The sequence below is a fragment of the Eptatretus burgeri genome, chromosome 14, assembly GCF_056783735.1.
Source record: "Eptatretus burgeri isolate ZD-2024b chromosome 14, Ebu_testis_v1, whole genome shotgun sequence".
In the NCBI taxonomy this organism is placed as follows: domain Eukaryota; kingdom Metazoa; phylum Chordata; class Myxini; order Myxiniformes; family Myxinidae; genus Eptatretus; species Eptatretus burgeri.
In genome coordinates this window covers 46,111,740-46,129,765 of record NC_140974.1, presented here as the reverse complement: position 1 = coordinate 46,129,765, position 18,026 = coordinate 46,111,740, and the positions used below count along the sequence as shown (strand labels likewise).

At 42.8% G+C, this 18,026-nt stretch overlaps 2 protein-coding genes across 2 annotated transcripts in view; one reads left to right on the top strand and one right to left on the bottom strand.

Annotated features, from left to right (window-relative positions):
* The window catches only part of LOC147013088 (uncharacterized), a 121,757-nt gene extending 104,077 nt beyond the window's left edge, over nt 1–17,680 (top strand). Inside the window, exon 3 of the mRNA XM_085855730.1 lies at nt 16,547–17,680. Coding sequence (XP_085711856.1) covers nt 16,940–17,680 — 741 coding nt within the window. The 5' untranslated portion in view covers nt 16,547–16,939. The remainder of the gene's footprint in view (nt 1–16,546) is intronic.
* LOC147013087 (von Willebrand factor A domain-containing protein 7-like) overlaps nt 1–18,026 on the bottom strand; it is a 107,362-nt gene that overhangs the window by 79,481 nt on the left and 9,855 nt on the right. The window contains exons 2-3 of the mRNA XM_085854654.1: nt 4,218–4,340; nt 2,717–2,899 (exon numbers count right to left, since the gene is read on the bottom strand). Coding sequence (XP_085710780.1) covers nt 2,717–2,899; nt 4,218–4,340 — 306 coding nt within the window. The remainder of the gene's footprint in view (nt 1–2,716; nt 2,900–4,217; nt 4,341–18,026) is intronic.

Below are 18,026 nucleotides of genomic sequence, written 5' to 3'. Positions count from 1 at the left end.
TTATCAAATTCTCAACAAAGTTTTATTAATAGAATATGGAGAAGACAAATTAAGAATTTGGTCAAAAGGTCAAAGGTACTGTTTACTCGTTTTGCATATGGAAGAAGTCTGAATACAAAGTGGCTTTACATTTTCAGATGCTTTCCAGTTATTATTTTTTCTTCAACCCTTTTTTGGCCACTGATGAAGTTGCTAGAGGCATTATGCTTTTGGGATGTCTGTCCATCCGTCCATGCTAATTTTCTCTGTTTTCTCTGCAACCGCTTATCTGATTGACACAAAATTTTCACCATAGGTACGACTACTCATGTAGAATGTTTCAATGGTAATTATGATGTCGTAGGTCACGTGGTGTGCCAGCCCTGTTTGAAAAAGAAGAAAAAATTTGGACCTCTGTATCTCCGAAACCACTCCATGGAAAAACTTGAAACTTGGCACATGTGAAGTACTCCCTATGGGAAATAAGTGTGATTTTTTAAAATGACATCATAGGTGACTTCGTAATGGTGTCATAATTGCATTCGTCGAATGCTTTATCCGATCAGTGTGGAAAATTTTGAGGGTCATCTCGGGCTAAATTGTATGGGAGAAAAAAAAAAAGATGACGTCATCGGTCACGTGGGTTGGCAGCCATATTTTAACATAAAAACCTTCAAAAATATTCTTCTCTGAAACAGCTGAACAGATCGAGGTGAAACTTTACAGGTATGATCACCTATCCATGAGGAACAAAAAGTTCACCTATGACATCATAGGTCACATGGTTTAGCAGTCATTTTTTGAAGAATAAAACTTTTAAAATCTTCTCCAGAACGGCTTGACAGATCGAGGGGAAACTTCATTCACATGTTCCCCAAGCCTTGGGGATACCAGTGTATTCATGAATAATTAATAATTACATGGTCTGGCAGCCATATTGGAGTGAACGAAAATCTTAAAACAAAAAAAATTTCTCTTGAAAGGCTTCATCATTCGACATGAAAAGTCACAATTATGATGTAGTAGTTATGGGGAATACATGTTTTAAATTTCAACCTACTCATACACATGGTCTGGCAGCCAATTCAGGGATTTATATCAAACTTGGTAAAGTATTATAATGATGTGATAACGTTGGCAGAGGCAAATCTGGCGACGTCATGACGTTGAAGTTTGCCTTTCTAGTTTGCTCTATTATTTTTTTTAAACTTTTTTTAGCAGCGTCTCGCGTGGCGAACGCTGCTCATAGAGAGCTCGGTGTTGTTGTTGTTGTTCTTCTTCTTCTTCTTGTTCTTCTTCTTCTTGTGAAGACAAAACCTTAATCTCTCGGACTCGGCTCTTGTATATACAAGATCCGGATCTCCTTAAATACTAAGCACATGTACACATCCTCACATTGAGGGTTCCTTTTGAGAGCGTCTATCATGAACTTTTAAATATATTCGGATATTTGCTTTAAAGTTTCGAAAAGTTCACGTTACTATTTAAAGATTATTCCATTTATCGTATTGTAATTTCGTAAATACATTATTTATTTCGTAAATATACGATATATCGTAAATATGTAAATACATTATGACGGGTTTCGCTATTGGCTTAATCAAGGCACGTGACGAAATATCGGAAGTTGTTGTTTTTTTTTTTTAATGTTTTTTTTTTAGCCGACAAAACCTTTAGGATGCTGCTCTTGGACACATTTGTCCTTGTTTTTCTCAGCAACCACTTGTCTGATTCGCAAAAAAATTTCAGGGGAGGGGCGAACCCTCCATAGAGAATATTTTAGTAATTGTGATGTCATAGATCAAGTGGTATGGCAAACATCTTAGATTAAACTAAAAAAAATAATAATAATAATATCTCTGAGACTGCTGATCAGAAAAATTTGAAACATGGCACATCTCGTTCTACTCCCAATGGGAAATAAAGGATTGTGAGGATGACATAATCAGTGAAGTGGTAGACCAGCCATAAATGTTTTAATCTAAATCCTTGTTGACCATTGAGATTCAGTGTGTATATCTAGGCAGCAACATTTTTACCAATTAAGCTTCTGTCATCAAATCTTCAACAAACCTTTACTGTTGAGAATTGTGGAGATTGTGGAGAACACAAATGAATAAAATGTATAATTTTTTTTTTAACTGCCGTTTTCATCAAGTTTAGTTTGAATACAAAGCGGACGCAGACAGGCTTTGTATTTTGAGATGCTTTCTAGTTTAAATTGTGATGTGTTTATTTCTGGCTGCCATCCACCTTCCTCCATATTTTTCTCGAAGCCCAGGAACTGATCCCCCATTTTCCTATTGGCCCTTGGTTTCCATGATCGCGGCATTTTCCCGGAACCTAACCCCCCGTGATATTTGAGGATTTACTGTATAGAGGTAACCAATTCATTGCATCGACATTTCTTTGCAAGTTATAATAGACAAAACAGAGTAATGATAACATCATTTGCACTTGCAGTGTCATCGCTTTTCAACATAACTGTACATATTATGTTCAGAAGTAATTCAACCTGTGCCTGACATAAAGTGACTTCAATTACAATTTGTTTGCACTTGCTCTGATTTGACATTAAAATTCATTCAATTATAATCCCAAGTTTCATATACCATATGACTGATTTTGGCAAACACTGAAGCTTTGACTTGTCAACACAAAGTGAATATCAATCACTCTTTGAACAAAGGCAGTACAGCATGGCAAAATGGTAAGAATTTCCACATAACTTACATACCTAGTCCAGCATAGGGTTCTGTTTGACCCATTTCCAGCCAGTTGGAGTTGCTGTAGAACTTTTGGATAGTGTGCAGTACCTCGCCAATTTTCATCCGAGCATTATTCATGGCTTCAGAGTCGTGGACTTTCTTCTTCAAGTCATGTATAATTGATGCTCGTTTGGTGATGATCACCTGGTTAGCTAAATAAAACAACACACCAGCATTTGTTAGGCAATGGAGTCAACTTATCATATTACTAACCTTGTATATTTCAACAATATTCTCCCTTAAAGGAGGATAGGTTTGGTGGATGGCTTTAGTGAGCCCACAAAAATACATACTGGACATCAAATGGAGGTAAATTTTAAGGAAGAATGTGCTTGTGTATTGATACACAAGTATATTCTATCTCAAACTTTACATTCAAAAAATTTGTCAGTTTAAGCACGACTTGGCTGTTGTTTGAATCAAGAATGGGAACGTGACGATGCTACTGATGTAATAGAGCAGGAACTAGAATAGTGGCACACGGTGGTCTAATCTTTTCAAAATATTCCACAGAATCTAATATACATGAGTCTTATTGGATAGTATACCTTGCTGAACATCATCTGCAAGAACAACACTGTTCATGATGCAACACCCTTCCCACAAAGCACAGAAGAGAGAGGAGAGGGGTGAGGTGGGGGAAGGGAAAATACCAATGGAGAAGAGCCTGGTGTTGGCTCAGTGGTTCGAGTGGCGGCTTGGGATCCTAGGGTCCTGAGTTTCAGCCCCATCAGCCACTGAATCAATACACCAGGGGGTTGACTCAGCCTGTCATCCTTCCGAGGTCAGTGAAATGAGTACCAGTTCCAGTGTGTGTACTGGTAGAGGGGCACTGCATCAGCGACACAGACGAGCTTCAAGAAATGAAAGCTACCCCGGCAGCTAAGCTGCCATATGACCACCACTAATGGAGAGTTTGCACTGGAATGCAGTTCTGTTGGAAAATGAACCATGACTGGACAGCTTTAGCAGCCTTAACAATAGGATGAACATATGGGGACGAGTGAAACAGGGAACAATTAACCAAACTTTTAAGCATCATACAACATAATGAAGAGTATCATGGTAAAGGCAGGGCAGAAGCTTTGTACCATTGGACCTCATTGCTTATAAAGGGAAGAGGAGGAGAATAAGAGGATACAACATAAAGATAACATTCAAATGAAATAGCATAGCTACAGAAGATAAAAACAAGTTTTAAGTGGCACCTTTTGTGCAAATGCATCACAAAATGCAAAATGAGAAGGAGAATAATGGGAATAAAGGGGGGGGGGTGTTTGTAACCATATAAAGTAGCACAAGAAAAAAGTAAATAGTGCACAAATTAAAGTAAAAGCATTTCAAAGAGAAAAGCTGCCAAAGGGACATGAAATTCCGTACTAAATGCGAAACAGACATTTGAAATAAAGTACAAAATTTTCTCATTTTATTTAACCTGACACGAACAACGAAGAATAACAAACTTGGCACCTTTCTGAAATGAGTCACAGTAGAAGAAGTATTCCTCCGAATCTTCATACTGCTGCTCGATAAAATTGTTTCCAATCACTATCTCCTGGATTGCCTGGCTGAAGCGCTCTGCTGATACAGGACCTGTAACAACAATGGTTATATTATAAGAAAAGGCTTTGGAGTAAAGCAAAATTGGTACCTTTATTGAAAGAAAAGGAAAAAAAAGAGGTGATAATGGGAGGAGGGAGAAAGAACAAGAAAAAGAGCAATCAGAGATTGCAGACCCTCGCTAGGACTTCGTTTGTGTGGTGTATTTTGTGTGGTGTTTGTGTAGTTTTGTGGTGTATTTTGTGTGGCGTTTGTGGACTGATGTGTTATATGATTAATAAGAGGCATAATTAGTACTGCCACTTTATCACTGCTGGCAGTGATGACTGGGTAAACAAGACGTCCCGCTAAAATGCAACCCCACTTTGATCGGACACCTGACCCTGACCCATGACGTTTTAAAAAATTATTATTCATTATTCAATTGAATTTAGAATGGGATTAACATAAATTCAATTCAAATCAAATGGAAGACCAAATAGGTACAGTCCTGCATTGGAGTAATCACAAGGAACCCAAACAAGCAAAAAGCAAAGATGAAGTCATCAGGAGGAACCTGGATAGGATTTGGGGTTCAGCTGCTACTCCTCTACCCTCAAACACATCCAGGAACAGCTAAGTGAACCTTGTTCCAAAAAAATTAAAATAAATGAAACAAACAAAAAGAACCCATATCAAAAAATTAATAATTCTGGCTGTCAAACCACGCATCCAATAAAGTTGAAATTTAAAACATTTATTCTTCATTACTAGATCATAAATGTGAAGTTTCATGTCGATTGATTAAGCGGTTCCAGAGAAAACATTATTTAATATTTGCTTCAATCCAATATGGCTGCCAAACCATGTGACTTATCAAATATTCCTGAACAAACTTGTACACCCATGGCTTCAGGAATATTTATATGAAGTTTCCCCTCGATTTGTCCAGCCATCTGGAGAAGATAGGTTTTAGGGTAAATCCAATAGGGCTGCCAAACCATGTGACCTATGACGTCATGTGTGAACCTTTTGCTCCTCATGGATAGGCGGTCATACGTGTGAAGTTTCACTTCATTCTGTTCAGCTACTTCAGAGAAGTTTTTTTTTTTAAACAATATGGCTGCCGAGTCACGTGACCGATAACATCATGAAAAATTTTTCTGTGGACCATTTTATCCTAAGATGACCCTCAAAATTTTTCATACTGATCAGATGTAGTGTTATACATGTGCAATTATGATGTAATAACGAGGGCACCTATGATGTTATAAAAATATCACATTCCCCATGAAGAGTACTTGCCATGTGCCAAGTTTCAATTTTTTTCTTGGTGTGGTTTCACAAATCCAGAGGTACAACATGGCTGCCACACCACATGACTTATGACGTTATAATTATCATTACAACATTCTACATGAGTAGTCGCAGCTATGGTGAAAATTTTGTGTCAATCCGACAAGCGGTTGCGGAGAAAAACACAAAAGTTCTGTGCAGACAAACAAATAGACAGACAGACAAACATAAAAACAAACAAACACTCTCCTTCAGCAAGAGTAATAAGAGAAAGCTTGAAGGAACATAAATTATTGAGATTAGAAGAGCACTGACAGAAGATAATACAAAAGGTGAAGATGGAGACAACTGAAAGTCTTCGAGGGTAGAAGATACACATTCAAAGAGGGACGTTTTCAAACATGAGAAAAGGAGGATGAAAGAATCAAAATGGCTGGTTAGGTTAAAAAAATTGCAATGGGTAACAGAAGAGCTGGAAGTTGAGTATAACAAGTCAGGACAAAAAACAGACCCGAGTGAACAGTGAAAAATAAGAGGAAAAGCACTGGGACAACAATGAGATAGAAGAAAGCCACTAGCCTCAATATCAATGTTAATTATGCTTTGGATTTGGAGAGTCTGGGAATGAATTGAAATAAATGGAAAATTGGATGTGGGGATACCAGCAAAAAACATGAGGAGACATTTATCAAGAGTAAACAGCCAAAGACATTGTGAACGATAAAGCAGGGAGGAAGGATCAAGAAAATGATAAATGCAGCAAAGAACGTCTCGGCTTGTAATGGAGGTGAGTTTAGTGGTGTGGGATGCTCAGGACACATCATGGCAGAATATCAAATCATACATATCCAAGGATTTTATCTGAACATAGCCAAACAAAAAAGGATTTTTGTGGTAGGAGATATGATGGCACAGCATTATGTATTGTATTGAAAGTCATGCACCAAATGACTCGCAGTGAATGTAGCCCAGCGTGGCAAAAAGAGAGGCAGCTGTGAGATTTCTTTTTTTGAGATTACAAAGCAACAGCAAGTAGAGCAATCAGCAAACAAATCGGGAAGTTGGTGAGAGAAAATGATACTCTGTTGATGTGAACAAGAACAAGTAACCTCCCCTCCCTCTCCCCCAAGCATACAGGTTCCATAAACTCACGAGAAACCACGAAAGGAGCAGAAATGTAAAAGTAAAGCATGGTGCTGATTCCAGGACCAAGGAAAGTTTGAAAGCAGGTAATGAAAAGCATCACAGATTGTCATAGAGGTAGGTTTGCAGGCAAAGATGGTATTGTGACATATTCAATCCTCAGGAAATGTTTGAGCAAGCAATGAAGAGTTCATTCTTGGAGTTTAAGACTCTTGTTACACTGATGAGTGAGGAGCATCTTCATGTCAATGAGATAGTACTATAGGAAAATCCAAAATGAAGCTTGGATATGAGAAAAATATTGCGGGGAGAGTTTAATCTAATCTTGCGTACGACAAATTGCAGCTCACAGATCTCCGCTGCCGATAGAAAGTCTACACCCCTTTCAAAATGTTCACCTTTTGTTACATAATAGCCTGAAAATAAATTCCATTAAATCAGATTTTTCCACCTTTATTTACACATCATAACCCACAACCTCCAAGTGAAAGATAAATTCTACAAATTAGAAAATTAATGAAAAATACAAAACTAGAATATCTTGGTTGGATAAGTGTCCACCCCCCTGGGTTAATTCTTGGTGGAAGCACCTTTGACAACAATTACAGGTGTGAGTCTGTTGGGATAAGTCTCTACCAACTTTGCACAGCTTGATTGGGTAATATTTGCCCATTCTTCAGTACAAAACTGTTCAAACACAGTCAACTTGCATGAGAACCTGTCATCCCTCAGATCAGAAAACAGCAGCATCTTCACTCTCTGCAGATCTGGATAAAATCACAAGCTGGTCCAACACGTGGAACATGCCTTTCAATCCTGATGAATCTCATACTCTCACCATGTCTCTCTGAAAGGACCGTTTGGAATCCACAACCCCCCCCCCCAATCTACTTTCTCAACAATCCACTTGAAGAAGTCCTTTCATTCAAGCTTCTGGGTCTCAATATCTGCCATGATCTTTCCTGGAAAAGCCACATTTCCAAGCTTGCCTCCAAAGCCAGCCGTCGACTGGGCATCCTCTGTCGTGCAAAGTCCTTCCTTGGCACACCTGAGCTCCTGACCACACATAGAAAGCTTTTGTCCACATCCTGATTGGAGTACTGCTCTCCCACCGGGCTGGTGTTCCCACCTCTCACCTTTCTCGGCTTCACGATGTGAAAACCAAGGCATTTAGGATCATTGGTATCTCCCACGGTGAGCCTGAGTCTTTGGGCTTCTCACTCTCACTGCAGACAGGTTGGTGCTCTTTCTGTCTTCTACCATCTCCTTTCCGGCCTCGCCTCCCCCGCTCTGTCTGAGATATGTCCCCCCCCCATATTTCCGCAGGCGCTCAAGGTCCGCCAGCATCTCCCTTCTGGTAAAACTACCAAGATCAAGAATCACTGCTCACCTTCACTCTTTCATTTCTTTTTTTCTCCATCTTTGGAACAAACTCCCACACTCTCTTCAATCCCACTCTTCAAAACAGCTGTTTCCCACCATCTCTTATCTTCCCCCATCCAAAACCACAATCTTTTCTACCACCGCTCATCCACCTTAAACCTATCTCCTTCAAATTCCCAGCTTTCCTTCCTGAAAGTCCCTGTCGTGTAAGGACCTGAAAGTTCATGTCGTGTCCATTTTGTTTACCCTGTGTACCCCACCCCATCCCTCTCCCTTCCACAGATCTCCTCATGTCTCTGTTCCACACTGTTTTTTTCCTTCCTTCTCCCACCCCTCTTGTCTCCTGCTCCCCTTGTTGTACATTATGTGTGTTAGCTCTCATATGAGCCTCGACAGTGTATACAAAAAAAGAAAGAAAAAAAAATCTTCAAGTCATGCCACAGATTTTCGATTGGAATTAGGTTGGGGCTCTGACTGGGCCACTGAAGGACATTTATCTTTTTGTTCCTTAGCCACTCCAGTGTAGCTTTGGCTGTGTGCTTCGGGTCGTTGTCATGCTGAAAAATGAACTTCCGTCACAATTTCAGCTTTCTTGTAGATGGCAGCAGGTTTTCCTCCAGGATTTTTTCTGTATTTTGCTCCATCCAGTTTTGCTTCTATCCTGACAAGTGTCCCAATCCCTGCTGATGAGAAACTCCCCTACAACATGATGCTGCCACCCCCATGCTTCACAGTATGGATGGTGTTCTTTGGGTGATGTGCTATATTGCGTTTTCACCAAATGTAACGTTTTGCATTGAGGCCAAAACGTTCCATTTCAGTTTTGTAAGACCACAAAACTTTTTGCCACATGGATTCAGAATCTCCAGTGTGTTTTTTTGCACACCTAAAATGGGACTCAAGGTGGTCTTTGAGTAATGGCTCCCTTCTTGCCACCCTACCGTACAGGCCAGACTTGTGGAGTGCTTGGAATATTGTTGTCACATGCACAGTGACCAGTCTTTGCCATAAAGGCCTGTACCTATTTCGATGTTGCCATTGGCCTTTTGGTGGCCTCTCTGATCAGTCTCCTCCTTGGTTGGTCCTCCCATTTGGAAGAATGGCCTGATTGAGGCAGGGTATTTGTGGTACCATATGTCTTTCACTTCTTAATGATTGTCTTGACTGTGCTCCAAGAGATAATCAAGGCCTTTGAAATATTTTTTATACCCATACCCTGATCTGTGCCTTTCTACAACTTTATCCCAGAGGTTTTTTTTAAAGCTCTTTGGTTTTCATAGTTGAGTCTTTGCTGTGAAATGCACTATCCAGCAGAGGAAACCTACAAGAACAACTGATTTTATTCTGAAATAATCAGAATACAATTTAACACAGGTGGAAGCCAATTAACTTGGTGTGTGATTTTGAAGGTGATTGGTTATACCTGAGCTAATTAACAATTGCATTTATAAGAGCGGTGGACACTTATCCAACCAAGATATTCAAGTTTTGTATTTTTAATTAATCTTCTGAAATTTATAGAATTTGTTTTTCACTTTGAAGTTGTGGGTTATGATGTGTAAATAAAGATGGGAAAAGTCTGATTTAATGCAATTTCACTCCAGGCTATAAGGTGAAATTCATACAAGGCAACAAAAGGTGAAAATTGTGAAAGGGGGTGTAGATTTTCGAATTTCACTCCACTGTTTTTGGGGGAGGTTGAAACCTGGAGACTCTTGTATGGGATCTCTCACCAGTTAAGTGTTTGCAATTTTGTTGTCTGGCGAGTGATTGCACCACTTATCCTTCGTGCTAAACCCCACATCACTGAAAACATTTTGCAGAGACACAGAAAGGTGACTTGTCACATATTTAGTAGATTCTGCAAGACCTCATGGATTGGAAGTTCTGGGTTGGCTTTGATGCAGTCAAACTCTCCCAACATTCATCGAGGGGTGGGTTGTTAGACAGGAATGGGAGCCACTGCAATGGTGTTGATTTCAGTGTACTACTGATAATTATTTGTATCAGTGTTTTCAGTACAGTATCCAAGTGTTTTGTGTGGCCGCTCTCTGTCCAAACAGGAGAACAGTATTCTGCTGTAGAGTACACAAGAGCAAAGCTAGCAGTGCAAAGAGTATGTGCACTTGAATGCCAGCTGCTGCCTGCTAGTTCCTGAATGATGTTTACCCTGGTCTTGATCTTTTCTGTGGCCCATTTTATATGTTCGTAGAATGTGAGGCTGTGAGCAAAGGGTGACTCCAGGGTACTATGGGAACGGTTCGTTCTTGACTGCTTCAGGAATAGCAAAAGGAAACCTGGAGTTTGCTGTTAGCCAGTCGGTTGCTGAGATGGAAAGCAGTAACTGTGGTCTTAGATGGATTTGGGCGGAGGTGCCAGTTGATGAAGTATTGCTCCATTACCCTCAAGTCCTCGGACGGAACTGCTGAGATCTTCAAGGTTGAATGCTTGGGTCACAAGGGCAAGATCATCTGTGCAGGCACACTTTTTGGAGGTGGTACAAGGTATGTCGTTCACATATATGTTGAACAAGATTGGAGCTAAGACAGACCCTTGAGGAAGACCATCATTTAGAGCCCTTATGGAGCTTGGTTGCTCCCTGAGTGAAACACTATATCTTCAATTGCTAAGCATAGAAGAAAGACAACACATTGTGGCTTGGCACTGGAAATGTCTGGCAGCTTTCAGCAGTAGACCATGTTGCCATGTACCGTATCATACACTGATGAAAGGTCAATTAGTGCAACACCTGTGTGGTGTGTGTGTGTGTGTGTGTGTGTTGGTAGTCAGCCTCAATGTGGGTGGTAAGTGTAAGTACTTCATTAACACAGCTACAACCAGGTCTGAAGCCAGCTTGTTCCTTGGGAAGGATGGGCTCTCCCAATGGAGAGAGCCTGGCCAGAAGAACATGCTCAAACAAGTTGTATGTCGTACATAGCAGAAATACGGCTGATAGCTATATTGATCAGCAGCACGTATCCTTGGCTGAAGGATGGCAATGACTTTAACCTCTCTCCAGGTTGATGGTGTGACTCCAGTTGCACGGATGTTAGTGAAAAGGGAAGCCAACCAATCCTGTCCATGAGGTCCCAAGTTATTCAAGAATTCAGGATGGATGCCATCAATTCCTGCTGCTTTCCTTGCATTGGTGGAATGTGTCGACATCGGGCCAGTGTCAATGTCAGCTCCAGTGTAGAGGGAAGAAAGCAGAGATGTAGGAGTTGATGAAATGGTCTTGGAGAGTCCTTTATGGCGATCCTCATTAGTTGAGCTGACTTTAGAGCTTAGAAGTAGCTTAGAAGCAACAGTATTAGCCGATAATTTGGGAGGTTGATATTGAACAGGTGAGTCAGCTCCAAGATGTTTTAGCAGGTTCCAAGCCTTTCTACTTGAATGAGTGAAATCAAGCTCCTCAACATTCTCTTTGTTGCTTGGCCATGTCCAGAGATTCCCAGAGCTCAGATGCAACATCTGGGTCCCCAGAAGCCTCATACTGTTGGAGGAGTTCGTCAGCTTCTTGCAACCAACAAGGTGTGTAGCATTTGCAGAAATCATGTGGAATATTGCTTTTGGCTGCATCTATCAAGATCTTGTGGAAACTGCTATAGCTCTTTGGGACAGGGTTGAGGCTGGTGATCTGCTTCTCAACTTCTGTGGTGAAGCCTCTCGTTGGCTTTCCCAAAATCCAGAGAAGCCACATTCGGCTATCATTTTCATCAAATCGGTCAGCATGGTGTTATCTCAAAGTCAAGGCATAGGTTTCATAAACCATACTACTCAGCTTATCCCACAGTTCATGTATAGTGCCAGTGAGGTCATTAGGATGAGTTGTGAGCTTGACAGCAACATTGGCAACAAGCTGTTCTTGAACATCTGCCTTTGTAAGTGCTGACATTTAACAGTGAAAAAATACAAAGGAATGGAGGGGAGACAAGGCTCTGCTAAACACTGTTTTAGCAGACCTAAATTGAGGTTTCCAACTACTTATTCGAAACATGCAAGTAGGACATAACTAATTAGCGAATGAACCCTTTAACCCCGAAAGTCCATTTTCGCTACAATATGTGTTGGTGACAGCTAAGTTGTAATCAAAGCAAATGGAGAGCAAGAGCTCGTCATTTGGATATATATATATATATATATATATATATATATATATATATATATATATATATATATATATATATATATATATGTATATATTGCCTTTTCCAAATTTCCCCAGAAAACCGTTCCAGGTTTAATAATCACCGCCAACTCTTCGATTGAAGTCACCGAGGACAATAACTTTGGCTGCAGATGGGATGTTTATGATTGTGTTTGACAGTGCTCTGTATAAGTGAATTATTTATTATCATCAGATTTTGTCATTGAGCAGAAATGCTGATCAGTGTGACGAAGCAATCATGTCCCAAGGTTAGTCGGAATCTCATGACTCCGTCAGAAGTACCATTCGGGAGGCTTGCAATCTTCTTCACGAGTTCATTAGAGACCACCAAACTAACATTGGATTCACGGCAGTTCATTGGTTATTTCTCAAAGTAGAAGGTGTATTCGCGTTCACGCATTTCACCATGGCCTTGAAAGCGCATTTCAGACAACGATGCTACATCGACCTTGTAACGTGACAGTTCCCTTGAAACAAGTGCTGTCCTTCAAAAGAGTCGGAGTCAGCATGGTCCTTCAGAGTTCTCACATTCCAGCTGTAAAGTATTATTATGTGTTTACTTTTTTGTTTCTTTGTATATTGCTGCCACTGTGTTGGAATCTCACTGGCTGTAGCACGCCGATCAGGTGAGTGAATGGGCTTAGTTTAGCCCACCTTTTGAAGGGGTGTTCTGGTCACAGGGGCAGGCAGTGCTATCCCGAAGAAAAGGGATGCCTGGTCATATGAGAAGAACCACGTCCCCCTGCCATTACACAGGCAGTGCATGATCATCACTCTCATACCACCTGTATGCGGAAATTCAGTTAACAGCTTCCAGCCATCGCCACCTAAATTACTATCGCTACAGGACGAGGGAAGACAAAGCTTCTCCTCTGCGAGGAAGTGCAGTCAAACTCCCACTATTTGCTCCATGTCTGAGAAGTAAAGAGACTCAAACAGGCGAGAAAAAATAGGGGTGGGAGAAAAGACTAGAGGGGGGAAAAAAAAGAAAGAAAGAGAAGAAGAAAGAGTATGTTGACAGTAGGACACATACAGCTAAGGGGGTAGAGGGCACTTATCCCCTCACTCTAATATAGACCAGCTTCTTATGAGGTGACGTGTTCTAGCATTCCCATTCAAGTAATTGTTGATGAGGCTGGGATCCCAAGCTATATAATCCAATATACTGCACTATGTTCATTGTTTACTAACATCATAATTCACATGACAGTACTCACTGATGTCTCATAATACCATTGTTATGCATGCGATTTATGTACAAACTGCACCAGGAGCCTTCGATTATTGTAAAAACAAACAGACAAACTGAAAAAAGTCTAAAAATGGAAATTGAAATTTCCAGGATTGCATCAAGCACAAAACCGGAAAAGAAATTAAAAAAAAACTCGGACCCAAATTAACACCACAACTTCAAAACTTTTTGCAGTCAGTTTTAACAGTGGAGAAAGTCTTATTTGAAATCTAATTTTTTTTTTCTTGTCTGGTTTGAATTTTAGTTTTCTGATCACTAGAATATACACAACTCATTGCACACCTGAACCACCCTCTCCCAGGACTCTAACATCACAATCAAGAAGAACTTTACTGGACATGTCCACAAATCTTTAAACATCGAAATGCTAAATATCTGAAAAGGTGTATCTGTAATGTCATCCACCACCCTTTCACTTATCATTTCGCTTCATTCAGCCTTTGGTTTTTCACTTCAACCACCATTGTTCTCCATTATTTACTACTATCTCTTAGGGCGAGTAGGATAGCTAAGAGGTATGCATACTTGCTTCTGAGCGGTCGAGTCTGGGTTTGAATCTCGGCCAAGCTATAAACTGTCACCCTTGTGTTTCATAAGCAGGACGGTAAATCAATGGGTGTGCCATTCCTCAGATGTATGTTAAGCTGGGGAGCTGTCTGTCAGCACCGCTTGTTGCAGGGTCAGCCCTAGGTGAAATGACATCCCACGCAAAGATAGTGTTTGGCGTCCCTTATGCATTTGTTCGACCTTTGAATACCTTATGAGGCGTTAGTGAGTGCAGGCAGCAGTGAGGCTTGGCGAGTGCAGGCAGTGGTGAGGGTTGGCGAGTGCAGGCAGCGGCGAGGGTTGGCGAGTGCAGGCAGCGGTGAGGGTTGGCGAGTGCAGGCAGCGGTGAGGGTTGGCGAGTGCAGGCAGCGGTGAGGGTTGGCGAGTGCAGGCAGCGGTGAGGGTTGGCGAGTGCAGGCAGCGGTGAGGGGTTGGCGAGTGCAGGCAGCAGTGAGGGGGTAGCGAGTGCAGGCAGCAGTGAGGGGGTAGCGAGGGCAAGCAGTGGTGAGGAAGTAGCGAGGGCAAGCAGCGGTGAGGGGGTAGCGAGGGCAAGCAGCGGTGAGAGGTCGCGAGGGCAAGCAGCAGTGAGGAGTCGCGAGGGCAAGCAGCGGTGAGGGGTCATGAGGGCAAGCAACGGTGAGGAGGTCACGAGGGAAAGCAACGGTGAGGAGGTACTGAGGACAAGCAGCGGTGAGGGGTAGCGAGGGCAAGCAGCGGTGAGGGGTCGTGAGGTCAAGCAGTGGTGAGGAGTCATGAGGGCAAGCAATGGTGAGGAGGTCGCGAGGGCAAGCAGTGGTAAGGGGGTCGTGAGGGCAAGCAACGGTGAGGAGGTCACGAGGGCAAGCAGGGGTGAGGGGTCGTGAGGGCAAGCAGCAGTGAAGGGGTCGTGAGGGCAAGCAGCGGTGAGAAGTCGCGAGGGCAAACAGCGGTGAGGGAAAGCAACGGTGAGGGGTCGTGAGGGTAAGGATTGGTGAGGGGGTCACGAGGGCAAGCAGCGGTGAGGGGTCGCGAGAAAGCAGTGGTGAGAGGGTCACGAGAGAAAGCAGCAGTGGGGGGATTTGCGAAGGCAAGCAGTGGTGAGGGGTCGCGAGGGCAGACAGCGGTAAGGAGTAGTGAGGGTAGGCAGCGGTGACAGGGAGCGAGTGCAGGCAGTGGTGAGGGGTAGCAAGTGTAGGCAGTGGTGAGGGGTCACGAGGGCAAGCAGTGGTGAGGGGTTCCCGAGGGCAAGCAACGGTGAGGGATTCGCGAGGGCAAGCAGCGATGAGGGGATCGCGAGGGTAAACAGCGGTGGGGGAATTGCGAAGGCAAGCAGTGGTGAGGAGTAGTGAGGGCAGACAGCGGTAAGGAGTAGTGAGGGCAGGCAGCGGTGATGGGGAGCGAGTGCAGGCAGTGGTGAGGAGTTGCGAGTGCAGGCAGTGTTGAGGGGTAGCAAGGGTCGAGATGTTTAAGACAATGAAGGTTAGGGACAAAATAAGTGCAGAAAACTTCAACAGAATAGATAGTGAGAGTAATGAAGAGGATAAAGAAAAGTTAACACAGTAATAAGGTCGGGTCTTTCACTCAGAGAGTAGTTAAATAATGGAATGATCTTCCTGGAAAGATAGTAGCAGTTGAAACAGTAGATAGGCTCAAATTGGACTTCGTTACCAGGAAGGATTGGAGACAGAGGGGTATTGGGGTAATGGCAGGACTTGAAAGTAGCTGTAGTATGCATGGGTGATTGTGTACATTTTTGCTGAGTATGATGTCTATGAGAGGGTCTTCTCAACGGAGTGTGTGGTTGATGTGTATTATTCACTTCAAACCCACCTTCCCCCCCTGCCCCCCCACAAGAAAGTTTTTCATTTTTATTTTAACACCCTGGTCCTGGTGATATCCCTGCACATGGCCCACTTTTCTCATCCTCACTCCCCTCTTACATACCCCTCATGAAAATGAGTCATTAAGCTTGATGGATTTATCACTCTTGTCAAAGGAGAGGGTGTTGCGTTTGGGTCCGTTTGTTTGTTTGTTTGTCCGCACAGAACTTTTCTGTTTTTCTCTACAACTGCTTGACGGATTGAGACAAAATTTTCACCATTGGTTCGAGTACTAATGTTAATGTTTTATTCGTAATTATGACATCATAGGTCATGTGGTGTGGCAGTCATGTTGGAAAAATGGAATAAACTTTGGACCTGCTGTATCTCTGAAAGCACACAAAGGAAAAAAATTGAAACTTGGCACATAGCAAGTACTCCTCATGGGGAATGAGTGATTTTTTTTAGGATGTCATCAGTGCCTTCGTTATGACGTCATAATTGCATATGTAGAATGCTACATCCGATCAGTGTGAAAATTTTTGAGTGTCATCTCGGGATAAAATGGTCCACAAAAAAACTTTGATGATGTCATCAGTCACATGATTCAGCAGCCATATTGTTTTGTTTTTTTTAACCTTCAAAAATCTTCTTCTCTGAAATGGATGAACAGATCTGTGGTGAATTAACGTGAATCAAGGGACATGACGCGGGATCACATGTTGTGCGTCTCGCGTATAAGGGGAGGTCTCTGCGGCACGGGTGGATTGTCCCCGGGGCATTGCTATTGACATCGGCTGTCCACTTGATGCTCGTTAACTGAAGGTGCTCATTGACTGGTGAGAATGGAGATTATATCGAACTCCGTGCTTACGCGGATTAGTCTGCAATGGTTAACTGCACATGTATACGTTTCTGCTTATGTACTCCTAGCTGAACCTGTATTTCCTGGTGTGCCCACAGAAGCGGCTCCAATCAAATGGAATAAAGCCTAAACTCTGAAGGTTCATCTCTCGCTCTCATTTCAATTTATTCCATTTGATTTTCTCGGCTCTCTCAACCAAAGATGGACAAGATCTACAAACCAGAGAGGTTCGACGCAGACCCAAACACGACTGACGCAGAAATGAAATGGTCACATTGGTTCTGCTCCTTCTCACACTATCTGACCATCATCGCGGAGGGAGCTGACAAATTTGCCGCTCTCGTGAATCATGTCTCGCCCGGCGTGTACAGGCTCTTCTCGGGGTGCGACACTTACGAAGCAGCAATTGACGTACTGCAGGCGCTCTACGTGAAGCCCAAGAACGAGGTATACATACGACATCTTCTCAACACACGCAAGCAAGCAGCCGGGGAGACAATCGATCAGTTCCTGCAAGCTCTGAATCAGCTGGGAAAAGACTGCAGCTTCCGGGCCGTAAGCGCCGAGGAACACCGAAAGGAAGCGACACGGGAGGCATTCATCCAAGGACTCAGATCAGCCCACATACGGCAACGCTTACTAGAGAAAGCGCAACCCACTCTTGACAAGGTAGTCGATCAGGCTCGAGCGATGGATACGGCTCAGCAGCAATCTGAGTCATTTGGGACACCGATGCTGCTCATGAACGCTGCTACGATGGGAACCCAAGGAACCCCACTGGCACAGACACAGCCAGACATGAGGGATGGAGAAACACCCGAGGAGCCGGATACCCAGACCTCGTCAAACTCCTCAGCAACTGCTCCGGTCGGTAAATGCTTCTTCGTGGGTACAAAAGGCATCCTCGTCAAAAATGTCCAGCCAGAGATGCCACATGCATGAATTGCGACAAGAAAGGGCATTATGCCAGGGTATGTAAATCTACTCTAAGGAGGAATAAACCCACTTCTGCGGCTCTCTACTCGCAAAATAAATTGACTGCAGCCTCCCGGGGAATCTATCCAAGGCTATCATCAACGTGCGGGTAACGGGCATATGGCTGAGGCACTGATTGATACCGGTAGCTCTGAAAAGTTTCGTCAACAGCTCGCTAGTGAAGGGCAGGAAATGGGTAATCCACCCGACTGACAATACGGTATGCATGGCCGCCACCTCACTACAATCCCGCGTACGAGGGTACTGCAATGTTGAATTGGACGTAAATGGGTACACGCATCGGGATGTAAAG